The following is a 17319-nucleotide window of genomic DNA, read 5'->3' as shown; positions in this document are numbered from 1 at the left end:
CCTAAATCTGTTACACATTTTTTCAGAGCTCTATCTGAAACTGGCATCTACATCTTTACATGAATATTCATACTGAGCGGTCTCTTTCATCTTTAGTTTTCACTATAGTTGCTCCTGCATAGTGAATGTGTTATGAACACAGCTGCACTGCTTTGGAACTAAACATTGCTATGAATCTCTGCTTATTAGGATTTGTTTCAGTATCTTATAAATCCTCAATAAATGAAGAAGCTAGGCTGGATTGTTGACTTAAGTGCCCAAAGAAGTAAACAAAATTAGTAGCCTAAATTGAGGGTAAATTTAATAAAGCCAGGACTAGTGTTTTTTTTTGTGTTTGGGTTTTCCCCCCCCTCCTACTAAGCAAAGGCATTATAAACACTGGAATATTTATAAAACAAATTTGAGGAAGTGTGCCTACTACAGCTTTTGCAACTGCTTCTTTCTATCTTTCATCCATCCATTTTATCATTCTGCTTTCTAATAGAGATACTTAAATTTGAGGTAAATTCTTTTCAAAAGCATTTAATTTTCATAGCAAATTTCTGTCATATCAAGACAATTTCAAGATGTTATTAAGCAGATGCATTCCTGTTTTTTTAATAGTTCATTATTCATACAGACACATCAGCAAGAAAATACCGCGACTGAATATTTATCAGGATGCGTTTCCCTGTTAAGAAAGAAATGCAGGATGGTCTAACTGAATTGTGAACAAGAAATGGATCTTTATGCATTTAAATTATGATTCTAGTTGGAAAAGCTGCAGTGGTGTCCTTTGTAAGCTAGCTGCACATTTTCTGCATTATATTCTCCCAGTATGAAATAATCATACTGTTTTCTGATAACATCCTGGAATGTTTGGCCAAAAAAGACCTATCCTAGGATGTGTTTTAGCTAACAGCTCTGCTATGAGACAGTGTTGTGAAGCACAGCGTTACAGAAAGCCAGTGAACTATATGCAGTCATATACTGTGTCCTTATGTTCCCTTCGGTGTTCCTTTTTCTGTAGGAAGCTTGTAAATTGGATGGTCATTGTCTATTACTCCTGTTCTGCTTTAGTTCAGTTTTGAATTCAGTATTTATGCATTTGTGCTGAAATCTCTGCTTATGAGAACGATAGGAAAGAAAACTTCTTTATGAAAGGTCACTACTATATAGTGTATTTGAAATGAGTGCATTAATACACAACATGTTTTAGGGCAGCCATGCCCTCAAGTACTTTTCTTGTTTTCTTCCATTACTGTATTAAAATACTGTGCAGTCATTGATATATTCTGTTCTGTACTGATCCTCTTTAATAGGTAGTGTTGTTCCTCTGATTATGCTTACCTGCAGGGTTGATGTGTCCAAAAGTCACACAACAAGTTTGCATCAAATGCTAGACTTGCTTCTAGAGCCTTTTCCAGCACAATTCCCTTCCTAGAGCGGCCAAGATTTTGGCCGTGTAACTGCAATGACTTGGAAAGGTTTCACCTTTGGCTAGAACTGTGATAATTATCAATGGATAATCTGTTATGATTTTCATCTGCTTTGGGTTCAACTTGGCATTTGCTGTTGGATTGAGTCAGATTTTTGTCTTCCAGAATAGAACATAAATGAATCTCAGCTGGGAAATTATGCTCATTGATACTTATGATGGTGTTCTGAGCTTAGTTTACAGGTGATTTTTTCCCTAGGCTTTTTATTTGTATAGAAAACATGTTTTTATTTTGCTACCATCCATCTTGCTTTTGTTGGATTATGCATGGAAAGCTTTGTTTTAAATGTGGATTTTTCTGTTTGTCTCTTCAGGCTACCATTAAACAATTAAGAGCTGAACTTGCCAAAGGACCTCAGGAGGTAGCTGTGTATGTTCAGGAGCTGCAAAAACTTCAAAGTGCAGTCCAGGAGCTAGAACAGAAGAATCAGGTGAGAATGCTATTATTTCCTGTGCTTGTTAGTTCACATTAAAGTGGAAACACATCACACAATGCCTCTGGGAGTACTGAAGACTAACTTCTTGCAGAAGTTGAGAATTCCTTTGCCATTTTGTTTAACAATTGGCCTATTATAATGCACAAGCAAACACCATATGTTAAGGATCATCATAACCTGCAACTGAAATTCTTTAGGTTGCTACGATTGCAAATTTTTAATAGATGTAGTTTATGCTTACCTATCATTAAGCAGAATTGCCATCTCACACATTAAAAGTAGTACCCCTGGAAATAATACATTTGCCTAAAAATCATAATTTGAAAGATATTCTGAGTTCTCTTTGTTGGTTTTCCAGTTTCTTAGCTTTTAGATTATACTTTTGTCATATTTTTCAGGCCATTTACTGGCATTACGAATGGTAGAAAATGGAAATTAATTCCAGAAACTTCTCAACTTATATTCTTTGAGAGCTGTTACCAGAGCTCTTTGAGCTTGCTGCATTTTGTATTTGTGTTTAGTCATGTATTCTGGGGGTTAAAATGGAAATAGAGGGGGACAGGAAACAAGGACAAAGATTTGTACTGCTTCGTGTTGTATGTAACACTGGATATGAACTGGACATAACACATATGCATTTACTAGGAACCTTGTCTGCCTTGGAAAAAAGAAAGGGCAGGGACCAAACAGAGTGTATTTAATGTAATCTAATGTTAAAGCATTTGCAAAAAAATATAAGAAGGTGCAAGTAAAAGTTGGTAAATGAAACTACCTTTACCAGGATGACTCTGTTTGGTTCACTAAATGAGGTGTAGAACTGAAAAAGTAAGAGTTGTCATGCTGTAATTTTCCATAGACCAGCAACAATGAATCAAGCTTTTGGCAGAAGTGTTGCTATACAATATAGAGCCCTTTCCTGAATCTGTTGGTATTTCATTAACAATGAGGAGTTAAACAGATTGATGCATAAGATAACCACACATTCAAAGAGAGTCCTCTGCTATGTCAGATTAATGCCTAACACCACTTGAGGAATAGGAAGAAGAGAAATGTCAGTGAGCTGCTTTTCCTCTTGCAGTTTTAGTGACTTAAAGCAGTTTACAGCCATCTCTTTATGCAGCTTTTTATAAGGTGGTATCCATAAGACTTATATGCTAGCTAAGGAATTTTGACCCTGGAGGAATTGGACCTAGAAATGGAAAAGGTAAGACTACCTTCCAATAAGAGAAATTGCTTCCACTTTGAACAGTGTGCCATGGTTGAAAAATCTGTCAGGGAGGAGCCATTAATTCACGACAGAATACATTATATGTAGAATATATAGCATATAATACATTTGATATGAACATTGATTTATAATCCAGTTGCAATGTGGGAAGATACTTCTGTGCATTGATGCAAAAGTTTTCAAGCTCATGTACAACCTCAAGCAAGAAAGCTGTTTCTTCTATTTTCAGGAGCTATACTGAGAAGAACAGCAGTGTTGGGGTGCATTAGCTACAGCAGTATATATAAGTTTATAGCATCAGTTTTCTGAGAGCAGCTGGAACTCTATCTTTGTCATTTTTAAAGCACAGTAATTGTGGGGCTTGGCTTGCCTTGCAGAGGCCAGTAAGGGCCTGTAGCCCAGAAGGTAGCTAGCATGGAAAACTTTTCAACTTTTTCCCAAGCAATTGCAGTTGTAATTTAGTTGATTGGAACATTCAGGGAAAACAAATTAGTTTTCAGGATACGGAAATAGAGTTTGTGTGGTGTTCTCAGTACGAGGAAGTGAATTTATGTGAGAATATGAAAAACAGTATTTCCAGTTGAAACTGTGTGCTGTATGGGCTCCAGCACCGATGTGTGTAATATGAGATACAGGTTAATATTTTCTTTAATAATGTTTTTGAACAAGTTCTTCACTGTTCAGCATCAACACTTAGAAAGAAATTTGAATTATATGAAATATATTTTTGAAATAATATGTTGAACAGCTGCAAGCAGAATTGTACTTGATTTGCTATGTAACTCTCCTCACAGAGTCTGACTGAGAAGCTGCTGAAGAAAGAGCAGGACTACACCCAGCTGGAAGAAAAACACAATGAAGTATCTGTGAGTAAGAAGAATGTGCAGGCAAGTTTTCACCAGAAAGACCTGGACTGCCAACAGCTTCAGGCAAAGCTGTCTGCATCTGAAGCCTCGATACAGAGATTGCAGACAGAGCTAGGTGAGAAGGCAGAAGCAAGCCAGAAGCTTAAAGAAGAGTTGTCAGAAGTAGAGACAAAGTACCAGCATCTCAAGGCAGAATGTAAACAGCTCCAGCAGCAGAGAGAGGAAAAAGAGCAGCATGGCCTGCAACTCCAAAGTGAGCTCAGTCAGGTAAGTTTCCTTAAGACTTCTAGAACATCCTGCTTGAATGGTTCCTTAAAACCATCTCATAAATTAAAAAAACTGCATAGGCCTATTTCTTATGAACATGTATTAAATTTCCTTATTTGAAGGAAAGTAATTAACCAGCACTTGTATTTTACTACTCTGTAGGAAGTTTGAGAAAAGCAAGTCTTTACATTAGAACTGAACAGTGCTTGATTTAAGTTTGAGTAGTGAATGTAGTAGGGAATACCTAGTGTATTCCTCCAGGGTAATGTGAAATCTTGATATTGCTTCCTTTGTGTTTCTCCCCAAGCAGCTTCTCTTTATGTTGCTAATAGCTGGGAAAGCATCCAGAGCACACATTCCCCTCCACCAGAACCTATTATTGTGTTGAGTCAAATGACTTAGAGAAGTAGGACTTACATATAACATTGAGCATTTTGAAACTTGTGGTTGGTTGAATTCAGTTTATCTTTTTTTGGAGAGTAATGTGTTAGACTGGAGAAATACTTGTGTATCAGTAATCATGTCCAGACTTGAGATGTAAAAAATTATATCTTTATTTGTTAGTATGATGTACTTCATTTTAATCTTGCTAAAGCTTATTTATTTTAAAATGAACGTTTCTGAGTTTTCAACCCTTTGTAAAATCTGAAACAAGTTGCAAGCTCCCTATGTATAGTTTATGTTGGAAGAACTATGACTTGGCTGAACCACATTTATGTGTGTATTACATCCCCAGAATGTCTTTCCTTCTCCCATCAGTCTTCAGTCAGGGTGAGAGGAGATAATTATGTTAGTTATCTGCATTTGGTGAAACTGCTGGGCTAACAGAGTCATAGCCAAGAGGTTGAGCTGAAATCTGTCTTCAGCCTCAGAGGGCATTTTCAAGAAGGATTTCTGGGGTGGGAAAATTAAGGAGGAGGATGGTGAGTAAAGCACTGGTGAATGAATTCCTATGAAAGGAAATGGAGGCATGACACATTCTCTGGTGATACCATTGGGAAGGAAGACAACCTAACAAGCCCCACTGAACTTCAGGATGTGTTTTAGAATTGTATAGTAAAAGAATAATGCAGGAAAAAAACCCTTTGTACCTGGTATAAAGGAAAAGAAAAGCCAAGCATAAATATATTCTCCTTTCTCTTCCTGCAAAGAAGAGTTCCTTTACTATTGTAATGAAAGGAGTAAATTCCTCCTATTTATTCACTTGGTACTTCACTGGAATTAGCTTTTTATGCAAGTAGTCCATTAGCTTATATTTCAAATGTGAATTCTCTTGATGGAGGTATATGTATAGTTGTTTAGTCAAATCACATTTTTAAAGAATCCTTGTCATCTTCTCAAAATTCATTTGAATGAGTGCATGTCTGGTTAAGTTTGTACATGTTAGAATTTGGGTGATGTGGAAGAAGTGATCTTAATGGAAGAAACTTCAGTTATAGTGTTGGTTCCAGCATGGCAGTAAGGAGGAGGGTGTGGACAAGAGAGTCTGGACTCCTTCAGCTTTGAAGAAATGTTAATTGCTAATAAATTCTGTTGAGAAAACTTGAATCTACTTGATTGTGTCTTTCAAAGTCTAGATATTTTGTCACGATTTTTTTTGCATTCTGTAGCATAGGTTAATCCTGGATTTTGTGGTCCTGTTTACTTAAAATGTCAATTTAAAGGTCTTCAAAAATACTTGACCATCCTGTAATAAAAGTAACTAGTGTAAAATATTGTTTACTGATTTCCCTCTTTCCAAACATTTTCTCCCAGTATCAGCATAGCCATGAATAGTTGTTATCTTGTTGCACCCTTTCTTCAATAGATTTTTTTTCTACAGTTCTTGTTTGTATTTTTAGTGAGGAAGAAATATTTATAATTTGGTGATCCTGCACAAAAAGAGAAATGTTCTTAGTTACTGGAGGAGAGATTATGGTCTCTTTCCTCCCCCTGTCCTCCCTCTTCTCCTCCCTTTTTCTTAACTGTACAGTCACCGTTAGCAGTCAGCATCTTGGCCACATGCCAAACAACTTTTCACTTATGATTTTTGTGGTTGTGGGCAGATAATTTAGCTTGATTTTTTAAGAAGATAAGTAATGGCTACATTTTATTTCCCTAATAATTTCCCCATTTATTTCCCTGTCTCCAAACTCTTTAAACTTTTGCATTTTTTGACAACTTGAGCTAAATTTTGACACATGGCGTAAAGGACTTCAGTGTTAAGTTCTTCAGTGTTAAATTCTTTGGGAAACAGACAGCAGGAGTGAGGCTTCACCCCACCTTAACACCTGGGTGGAAAGTGTAATGGTATCACAATCACTGTTCCTTTTACTGCTCTGCTGGGCAGCCAGTTGGTCAAACAGCTTGCAGTGATTGCTTGCAGTGAACAATAAAATTGGGCTGCCTTTTGCAAAGTTTTTAGTTGGGGTTTAAGGGAAGCATGAGGAAGGTTTAGGGGTATTGTAGGGAGGACCTGGAGTTAAAAGGTGAATGGTTCAAGGGCCTTGGACATAAATGCATAGGGGGGAACAAGCTTCATTCATAGCTTTCCCACAACCTATGGAAAGTTCTTGCTGTGCTGCAAGGTCTGATCCTTTCTCTGGTTTTGCACTGAGATAACAGGCCATTGTGTCCTTGAACACATTCATATAGAAGTAGGCAGGAGGCAGCCCAGGACCTATGGTGGCAGTTTCACATAGAGTAAGCTGATTATATGAAAAGAACTTTTTAGAACAGTGAATTGTAAAAGGCCATCCTTGCACTTTGAAGATGGTGCAGTACTGCTTTTGATGACTGATAAAAGCATGAAGCAGGTTTGTGTCCAGCTGGAGGAGCACATCCACCTACTTACTCTTTGCTGCTGGAAGGTACTGGACTATAAGCCACCAAAGTTGCCATGTACCCTACACTGACTGTTCCTGTGTCTCTTCTCTGCAGAGAATGAATGCCATTGATGTAGCTAGCTCAAGCTAAAAATTACACTCTCAATATTCTAGCAGAACAGTGTATTGTGGGAGGGAGTGGAGCAGGTAAAGGCAGGGTGCTTCAGCCACTGGATTTAAAGGAGTCAGCTGGTGAACTGGATAAGCCAAGATGGCTCAGAACATCATTATTTTACATGACAGTCCTTATGCTTTTGAAGGACCACCCTCTTTCTGTTAAATCTTTGTAACTTGTTTTGAAGGGCTCTTGTAGATGAATGAGGATGTTTCTGGGTCCTTCCAACCCACTTTTTTGAATATAATTTCTTGGCTGTACCGTTGAGGCTCTTTTTTAAGATCATTTGTGTTTCTGAGGTGTATGAGGTACATACATGACTTCAGGAGGTCATGGACTTGTTTTGGTCAGGGTTATGAAAACTTCACATAAACATTGCATGAAATAAGTCTATATCACCGTTGGCTAAGGAATGGCTGAAAAAGTGGGTGACTCTTTTTTGCAGCTGCACAGTAAACTCCTAGAAACAGAGCGCCAGTTAGGGGAGGCGCATGGGCGGCTCAAGGAACAGAGGCAGCTGTCCAGTGAGAAACTGATGGACAAAGAGCAGCAGGTGGCTGACCTACAGCTAAAACTGTCTCGTGCTGAAGAGCAGGTAATGGTTCTTATGCAGATTCTATAGTTTGTTCTGGTGGTATGTCTGTACACACACTTGTGATACTATTGCAGTTTATAACGTTTGTTTTCATGGGAATTTGTTTTGACTAATACTGTCAAGGAGTTACAGTAAAATTATCAAAATCTGCTTAGATGCTGCTTGTCTTTACACGTTTGTTTTCATGGGAATTTGTTTTGACTAATACTGTCAAGGAGTTGCTTAGATGCAACTTAGAAATCTGCTTAGATGCTGCTTGTCTTTAAAGATGTGTGTGTGTTTGTGGTGCTTAACAAATGAACAAAAGTTGTGCATTTTGCACTTAGGAGCTTTGTCTAAGGGTCTTATGAAAAAATTACGTAGGTGTACATAGGCCCATATGGGTTGCTTTGTATGAAGATTTTTTTTTTAAGATAAAGCCCTACATGAAGAAAAAGTAAACATGGCACAGCCATGATAGATGATAATTGATAGTTAATAATCAGTGTGGGGTGGATGGGCAGAAAACACTTGTTTTATTATTAATTTTTATTTGTTTTAATGAATATCTTGTATATGTTGCTGATTTTCTGCTGGCTGTAGGGGGATTGGCCAAATGTTTGAGTGGTATGTTGTCAAAGCTTTAAACTTTTCTGTAGCTAATTTGCAAAGCCTTGAGTAGTATAGAAGTGGAGAGACTGCTAAACTGAGGTTGCTACTAAAATAATGACTGACAGTTGCTACTGAAATTGCAAAAAAAAGTAATAATAATGTTGTTTTACAGGTATCTTTATTAGCAGTCATGTTACATCTTAACAACTATTGCAAAAAACATACTAAAAATTTCTTATGTTTTAGATTATTTGAGAGCTAAATTACATGTGACTGATAATTCTTTTATCGTTCTCGCTTGTGATATAGAATCTCACCGATTAATTGTAATGAATGCTTTGATTAGATTTTGATATAGCATTACAGATTTTTGTTTTTATACAAGTTTTTAAATATCCATGTTTACATTAAAATATTTTATAGTTAGAGTGAACATTGAGTATAATTAGCATACTGAGTGGTGTTTTTTTTCCACTTATTTGTCTGGTTTGTTTGGTATTTGGTTTTGGGGTTTTTTTTCAGCTAAAGGAAAAAGCAGCAAATTCCACAGAACTGCAACATCAATTAGAAAAGGCAAAGCAGCAGCACCAGGAGCAGCAAACGCTTCAGCAAAACACAACAGCAAAACTACGAGAAGCCCAGGTAATGTAGTTATGCATCCTCATGTGAAAGTGGGTTCCAGGGTTCCATTATGCTAAATACTTCTTTTTTCTAAAAGTGACTTGCAGGAATTACATTAGTTTCAAGAAATTAATTTATAAATCTGGAATAGGATTTATGGAAATTGTTTGATAAATTTATCCAGTATTTTATGCATTAGGTCCAACTTTTAAGGTCCTTATAATTAAACACTATTAACTTCTTGTCTAGAATGATCTGGAGCAAGTACTACGACAAATTGGAGATAAGGACCAAAAAATTCAAAATCTTGAGGCTTTGCTTCAAAAAAGTAAGGACAACATCTCTCTGCTAGAAAAGGAAAGAGAGGACTTATATGCAAAAATTCAAGCTGGTGAAGGAGAAACTGCAGTTCTTAACCAGCTACAAGAGAAAAACCATGCATTACAAATACAGGTAAGAACTTCAAGATCTGTTTTTTTCATTCATTCTCATTTTTGAATCTTGTTTCCTTTTTTTCCCCCTATCTCATCAGATATGACACTAATTTTCTCTATACTATTCTATTTCTTTAAACTTGCTTTAAAGATCTTACTGTAAATTTCACATGACTTATGTTTTGGTGACTTCCATGCTATCAGCATAGGGAAAGGAATTCCTAGATATTTCATTTGTACATATGCTAGTAATATGTACTTAAAAATAGTTATACACATGACTTTATATATGTATTTATATATGTTTATACTTGTAAAAAACAATAAATATACTTATAACTATTTATAAATAAATACAATATATACATATGTTTCACTCATTTTAAAAAGAGGTTTGATTCCTGCTTTCAACACCAGAATTCAGTTTAGCCTGCATCTGTTGTCTCCTTCGTATTTTGTTTCTGTTCCATTAAGGCCAAATTGACAATTCTCTTTTGCTTCTCTTTTCAGCTGGTAACCTATTTAAACTCTGGTGTTGTGAACAATATAGCTTTACTGTAATGGATCAGAAAAAGAAATGTGATAGCATTGAGTCTCCAGAGCCATAATAAGACACACTAAAATTAAGTTTTTATTTCCTTGGACATGCTGTCCCAGCCTTCTCATATTGTTTTTTTTTTTCCACTGCAGGTAACTCAGCTGACAGAAAAGCTGAAAAATCAATCAGAAAGTCATAAGCAAGCCCAAGAGAATTTACATGAACAAGTGCAGGAACAAAAGGCACACCTAAGAGCTGCTCAAGATCGTGTGCTTTCCCTGGAAACAAACATCACTGAACTAACCAGTCAGTTAAATGAAAGTAAAGAGAAAGTGTCACAACTTGATGTGCAGGTAATGGATCTCTGTATTTTATGGTGATGGAAAATTCTGGTTGTGATTTCCCTTTTGGGAAAAGGTGCATTTTTCTTCAAGGAAATACATACACTAACACATGAATACTGCTGATTTTTCTATTAACCTTACTGTAGGCTATCAAAAAATTAGAATGAGCTATGGTAAAATGAAAATTCTGGTTGTGATTTCCCTTTTGGGAAATTTCCTTTCTTCAAGGAAATACTTACACTAACACACGAATACTGCTGATTTTTCTATTAAACTTACTGTTGGCTATCAAAAAATTAGAATGGTCTATGGTAAAACAGATGTTTTAGTGAAGTACAATTTATCTTTCAGGTAAAAGCAAAGACTGAATTACTACTTTCAGCAGAAGCATCAAAGGCTGCTCAGAGAGCAGATCTACAGAACCATCTGGACACTGCCCAGAATGCACTGCAAGATAAACAACAGGTATTAAGTGACACATAAATTTTCTATGTCACCTAAAAACTGCTTAGAAGCCTCAGGATAGTTTGTTTACCAACTCAGTGAACATATGTATAAGCATTGGGAAATGATAATTTAGGATATTTTAACCATATGGTATGCATTCAATTCCTTTTGCTGCTCTGGAGCAGATATATTTCACAGTGCAGGGAATTTACTTGGGAGTCCACTCCTTGCTGTAGGGTTATTCTTCAGAATCTAGGCTTTCCTTAGGTATTCTGGAGGTATTTTTCAATTCCTGTGTGTATGCTATGAAGAAAAGATTGTAGAGCGCACTCAGCAGAAGCAAAAACTCCTAACTCTTACTGCTGACTCGGATAAATTTCAGCTGCTGGTATTCAAAAACAATTCTCTGTGGGCCAGCTGACATAAAAAAATCAAAAGGCTGGTGATAAAATGACATGTTTTTTAATGTGTTTTAATCCTAGTGAAGCATTTTAGTGTCTGTTGAATCAAATATTTGCATAGTTAATATCAGTGCTGCTGTGGTTTTCATGGGAACATCCAGCAGATGTTAATATGGCACCACTTTGTAGCATGGGAATGTAATTAGTCTCTGTAAACAGGAGACAACTTTTTGCAGCCATTAAATAATTAATTAATAACTAAATACATCAGCTTGGTTGGAGAACAGTGAACTTTGATGTAGCTGTAATTGTGGTTGCTAGGTGAATGTGTTCATGTCTTTTGTAGAATTTGTTTTGTATTGAACAAAATGTTTTGAAATAATCTCTGGTATTTGAAGAACTCCATCCTCTTTGATGGTTAATTTCATGACAAATAAAGACATAAAAATTTTTATCTAGGCTTTTTAATGTCATTTTCTAGTTACTGCTGTACTAACTTGAGGATCTAGCACATTTATTACCTACAGTTCCTCTTCATTTAACAACTTCAAACACCTTTGTTAACATTTAGCCCAGAGCCTGTAAGGTTTGAGAGAGTATTGAGACTTTAAAATAATTTTTTTCAGTGAAACAGAGGGAATTTGTGTTTTTGTTTCTCCTTTCAATATCCTGCCCCTCAGAATAAAAAATAAACATTATTTTCCTTTATAATTTGAACATATTAGATCATTTAAAGCACATGTGACATTAGTAATTTTTGAAGTTACTGAAAAAGTAACAACCTTTGTATTTTTGTTTTACCCAGGAGTTAAATAAGGTCAGCGCTCAGTTGGATCAAGTTACAGCTAAGCTGAATGACAAGCAGGAATACTGTACTCAGCTGGAAGCCAGTCTTAAAGAGTACAAAGAAAAATGCCTTTCTTTAGAACAGAAAACTGAAGAACTAGAGGCACAGCTCAAGGTTTGTATTGAACACAGTATCTGGACCTACAGAAACTGATCTCTGCTGTTAGGCAGCATGTGGTAAAAGCTGTGCTCAAATTAGGGGGGAAGGATTCTATCAATATCACTATTGTGGGTTTTCTATCTCACTAATGTTTCCTGATTCACCATTCAATCCTGTTCTCCTGTGCTAGTATATCACATTAAATAGATAGGCCTAGGACACTGCCACTATTGTGTCATTTTCCTGTGTGTGTGCTTCTGCCAACCTTCCTGCTACCTGGAAATTGTTATGTGAGGGTCCCAAAATCAGAGTTTTCAAGTTGAACTTACACACTTTACAAGTGGTAGCAGGGAATATGTGTTACATTGGCTAGCCTTGCTTAGCACCACCTGTCTGGTTTAATTTATTGCTGAAGCCTTTCAGTAGGCTTTTTAGCAAGATTTATTTATCACTCTTTCATCTCTTAACTTGGTCTGGAGTCTTGCATTCCATTTCTGAAATCAGTTTTTATTTTGAAGTCCACATAATGCTGGCAGAAGGTTTGCAGAACTTCCTGGTGTTTTCATATGCTAGTATTTGCAGTTAAGCATATAGATTAGACCTAATGCTTGAGAGCTTTAAAATTGAGGCTTTGACCTTTGTTCACTATTTAAAAAAAAAACCACTTGGTAGTCAAAATTCATAACACACAAAAGCATATGATTCAGGGATCATGGGAGCAATGCAGAACTGGTTTTGCAGTGTTGTCTGTCTTCTGAGGGAGGTTAGTAATCTTTCTGCTCAAGACTGAGTTGGATGTTTTTCCTAGCTTTTGTGCTCTATAGAAGAGAATGAAGATTGTTTTCCCCGTATGAAATTTTAAATCCAATGCTATTTAAAATTAAAGCTGTCGTGCATTTCATTATCAGCATAATTATTTTGTTCTTCTATCTTGTCTTTTGGACACTGGGTTTTTTTTCTTGCCTACTTTGATTTGTGTTTTTAGTTTTCATTCTTTTGCTGTAATGTCACAATTAGTCAATGGACCCAAATGCTTGGGATAAATACAGAGCATGCTTGGGTATGATTTTATGAGGTTCCTGGTAGCTGAAGTGTGAAACTGAGCAGGGTTGTTGATGTTGTCAACAGGAATGCAGTATGTAAAATCTTGGCATCATCACCATTCTTTGAGATTTTTCCAGTTGAATATGTGGCATTTAAAAAAAATAGAAAAAAAAAATAGAAAACAAAAAGCCCTCAGGAATTTTTTTTGAGAAACTTGGCCACTTTGTTTTGTGGCCTCTGTGTGAAAGCAGAAGTGCCTGTAAAACAATCAGTATGTTGAAGAGTCTAAACAATGCCCATTTGCTGAAGGCTCCTGTGTTCTTTATATTCCATGTCAGTGAAAAAGTAGCTTTGGAAAAAAACAGAAGAAAAACCTCTTCCAGGCAAGCACAGAATTCCTTCACCACTTCAGTTTGTGTCTTTGCTTCTGCTGTAAAGCTTTTTGTCTATTACTTTGCAGTAAAATGCCTGTTTGGCCTTTTATTTAGAGATGCTTTTAGAATTGTTTTACTAAAGTACTTCAGTTCTGGAGGAGCAGGTGATTACCTGGAACTAAATAGTGAAAGATAAATTGCAAACTAAAGAAACAGGTGATATGTGAGAGTTGTGACTGCTTTCTACAGTTAATGCTACTCACAGACTAGATGACTTTGCTTTTTATTGCTGTTTTTATTTTGTTGGTTGTTTTCTGATGGCTTTACTTTTTTGTTTTCCTCTCTCAGAAACTTGAAGGTGACATTCTTGATTCTAGAGGAAGCAAAGACCAAGCTCTTCAGGAGTTACAGCAACAGCAACATCAGAACAAAGAATTAGAGCTCCAGACAGCAGAACTGAGAAAACAACTTCAAGCAGCAAGAGAAGCGTATGCATTTCCTGTGTTATAGCACTTTTCAAAGTCAGACATAAAACTAGGGCAATTTGGACTAGAGCTGAAATTTTCTGCTTCTCTCCTGTGATTTCATAAAGTTGTAAATAAGTGCTGTCCCCTCTGCTACAAGGACTGTGTTGTATCCCACCTGTTGTCTTGCACTCCATCTGCCATGTTGTCTCACAGGAGTCACTGACTGGTGTGATTCACTACACTTCTTCCTTTTATTCACTATGCTTGTTGTCAGCTAAATGTCTGAACAGTTTGATGTAGTAAGGTCCATCTTTAAATATTTATAGCTCTGTAACCTTTTTCAAATACAAATTTGCAATATATGCAGAAGCAGCAAAGGGGTAGTTTCTGTTTATTATAGTTGAGAAAGAAAGAACCACCTCAAAACTATTTTCTGAAATTGCTGCTTTGCCTTAACTGGAGAGATGTAATGGCCATGGTTGAAAGTAGAGACTTAAGGATACAAAAGAACTTGTGGAAAAGAACTTTAAAAAAGTGTGCTTTATCCTTTTGTATTTGCAGGATGTCTAATGCTCAGCTGGATTTGCAGAAGAAATCTGAGGCCCTTGACCAAGCAAACCAACAAATTACAAAGCAGGAGGCAGAAAAGGCCAGTCTCAAACAAAACCTTGAGAAATCAAATCAAGATACAAGTAAACAGCTCAAGGAACTTGATTGTAAAATGCAAGCAGCCACATCAGAGCTGCAACAAGTGAAGTTAGAGAAAGACACTCTATTAAAGGACCTTACAGATACCAAAGATAAGCTCTCAAAAAGCTCTGAATCCTTCAAAAAAAGAAAGGAGGAATTAGAAAAAGAAATTAAAAAAGGAAAAGCAGCTATGGCAGAAATGGTTAGTAGATTCTTTAGTTAGGCATTAAGCTTGGTATATACGTTCTGATAAAATGACTTTGCTTTCTGTTTGAAAACAGTGTACATATGATGAAAATGCATGAATATTTAGTACTGTAAGGAAAACCAAATTGTGATTTTTAGTAGTTCATAGTGGTTTCCCACCTTAAATTTTTGCCTAGATATTTACAGTAGTAAACATCAGTCATATCACATAACAGGATACTTTCTTCTTGCTGCACTCCTTTAACATAATGAAGAAACTAAATGGAGATGACAAGTGGTGAAACTGTTTGATGGCAAATGTCCCCCTTTTAAAAAATACATCAACCGTATTATAACAACACAAAGTTTTGGAACCTTTCCTAAAATGCTGTTGTATTTAAGAAGTTATTTTTCTGAGGCCATTGTAATTCCCTTTCTGAAGTCTTTATATATAGAACTTCCTGTGTGTTTGTCTGGACATGCTGGAAAGCTGCATACTGCAGTCAGAGAGAGTAACATCATCTGTCATTTGGGGAATGCCTAGCTTAAGGTATTACTGGATTACTAGAACTATTTGAATTTCAGAAAGGTCTTATAAGTGACAGTATAACAAGTACTTGACCACCAGAGCAACCTATTATGGTAAAGAAAATAAACTATTACTGGGGTTAAGATATGCCTTTTTCTTACCTCTTCTGCCTTGGTGATATGAATGGGCACTATATGAATACAGTTGTTCTGACACCCTTGTCTCAGACGTGGCAAGGGGTGTCTTTCTCATACTCTTCTCATCTTACATGTCACCATTTTCCAGAACACATTCAGAGCTGCTTTTAATCTGATCTAAAAAAAAATCTGCTCCTAGTTAAAAAGAACATTTTTCTCTTACTCATTCACCTTTTGAAGAAAAGCTCTGTTGTTTGCTTTTCTTAGTTACTGCTGTTTAAAGATTTGTTTCTCCTAAAAACTTGAAGGATTTTCTCCACAGTTTAAACTTAAAGGTAGTAGTTCAGATTCTGCTTCTAGTTCTGCAGTCTTTCTGAGGCTCTCCATTGTCTTAAATATGTAGTATTTGGACTTAACATATGGTTGCAGATGCATGGAGGTCTGCAAATTTACTTGCTTGTGAGTTTTAGAACATGAGGGAATTTTAGATCCTGAGCAATACCAATGAGCCTACTACTTCATCAAGAAGGAGAAGGGTTGCCAACCCAGCTTCAAACAGGGAGACTATCCCTAATCAGAAAAGCTCTGGCACCTGGTTGAGTTTTTTTAGTACAGGGCATCTAACGTGTGGCTTGGATTTGCTCCTTAAAGCTTTGAGAGGTTTTGAGCTGAAAATGTCTGCATTTGAGAAGGTAAGATTTTTCATTGCAAGTGAAAGTGGTATTTTTAAGGATTAGGAACTGCTGCAAACATGCTCCATACATGGTCTTAGAAGCTAAAAGGAATATTTCCTTGTCTTATGTTTTTTAGGAAAAATCTTGCCAAGAATTAAAACACCAGCTTCAGATACAAACAGAGTCTGTAGCTAAAGAGAGGAATGAATTGAAAAACTCACTGGAGAAAAAGGAGGGGGTAAGTTGTCCGCTTAGTTTCAAAAATCTAAAAACCAATAATAATAAATATTTAAAAGATTGATTTTCAGTCTCACCTGCTGGGACTGGTGAGAGATAAAGATGTTTCAATTCTCAAATTGTAAATTATCTTTGGCACTGAAATAAGGTGATACTAAAACTTTCCTAGAGGGTAATGTGAAGCTTTAAAATACAGGTTTTAGTTGTAGTTTTCTGTGCTCCACATACCGTAGCAGGGGAGTTTAGCCCTTCAGGTTTTTTCATTAGTGAAATTGTTACGTGGTATTACTGTGTCATCGTTTATTTTTGTATTGCCATACAATAAAAGTTGTTATTTCATCCTTAGGTCTATTTTATTCTCAGACTCACTCAGTATGTTCTCACTGTAGTTGGCAGGACATTTTCAGATATCCTTCAAGGATTGAATTCTTTTTCAAACTTATGTAAGTCACTTGTGACTACATAAGGACCAAATGTACTTATTTTTCAAAGATGAGTATTCAGACCATGCAGTCCAGCTGGCAACCTGAAGGACACGTCTGCTTTCATGGATTTCTTTACCCAAGGCATCTTCTGTTCCCTAAAGGAATCAGAAAAAGATTTGATCAATGGACGTAGTTTGATAGACTGTGACGGACACTTACTGTCTGAAAGAGGTTTGGGGGTGTGCAGGTGTGATGGGAATTGCTTTGTGGCTATTGCTGCTGCTTCCCTGGCTCCCCACTCATTCAGCTGAAGTGCTGTGGTGCTCAGTGGAAAGTGCAGAAGGATGAGCTTGGTGTATGCTGCAGTTGGCAGCAGGAGAGCCCA

The 17319-nt window shown here is 36.5% G+C and overlaps 1 protein-coding gene across 5 annotated transcripts in view; it reads left to right on the top strand.

Annotated features, from left to right (window-relative positions):
- EEA1 (early endosome antigen 1) overlaps nt 1-17319 on the top strand; it is a 68793-nt gene that overhangs the window by 30723 nt on the left and 20751 nt on the right. For all 5 annotated transcript variants that reach the window (XM_039703900.1, XM_039703901.1, XM_039703902.1 and 2 more), the window contains 11 exons: nt 1792-1908; nt 3937-4275; nt 7700-7849; nt 8963-9082; nt 9311-9514; nt 10186-10386; nt 10729-10842; nt 12031-12186; nt 13938-14077; nt 14618-14948; nt 16409-16510. In XM_039703900.1, coding sequence (XP_039559834.1) covers nt 1792-1908; nt 3937-4275; nt 7700-7849; nt 8963-9082; nt 9311-9514; nt 10186-10386; nt 10729-10842; nt 12031-12186; nt 13938-14077; nt 14618-14948; nt 16409-16510 — 1974 coding nt within the window. The remainder of the gene's footprint in view (nt 1-1791; nt 1909-3936; nt 4276-7699; nt 7850-8962; nt 9083-9310; nt 9515-10185; nt 10387-10728; nt 10843-12030; nt 12187-13937; nt 14078-14617; nt 14949-16408; nt 16511-17319) is intronic.

This window comes from Passer montanus, unplaced genomic scaffold (assembly GCF_014805655.1).
Source record: "Passer montanus isolate IOZ18808 unplaced genomic scaffold, ASM1480565v1 scaffold17, whole genome shotgun sequence".
Classification (NCBI taxonomy): Eukaryota; Metazoa; Chordata; class Aves; order Passeriformes; family Passeridae; genus Passer; species Passer montanus.
This window is presented reverse-complemented; position numbering and strand designations above follow the sequence as displayed.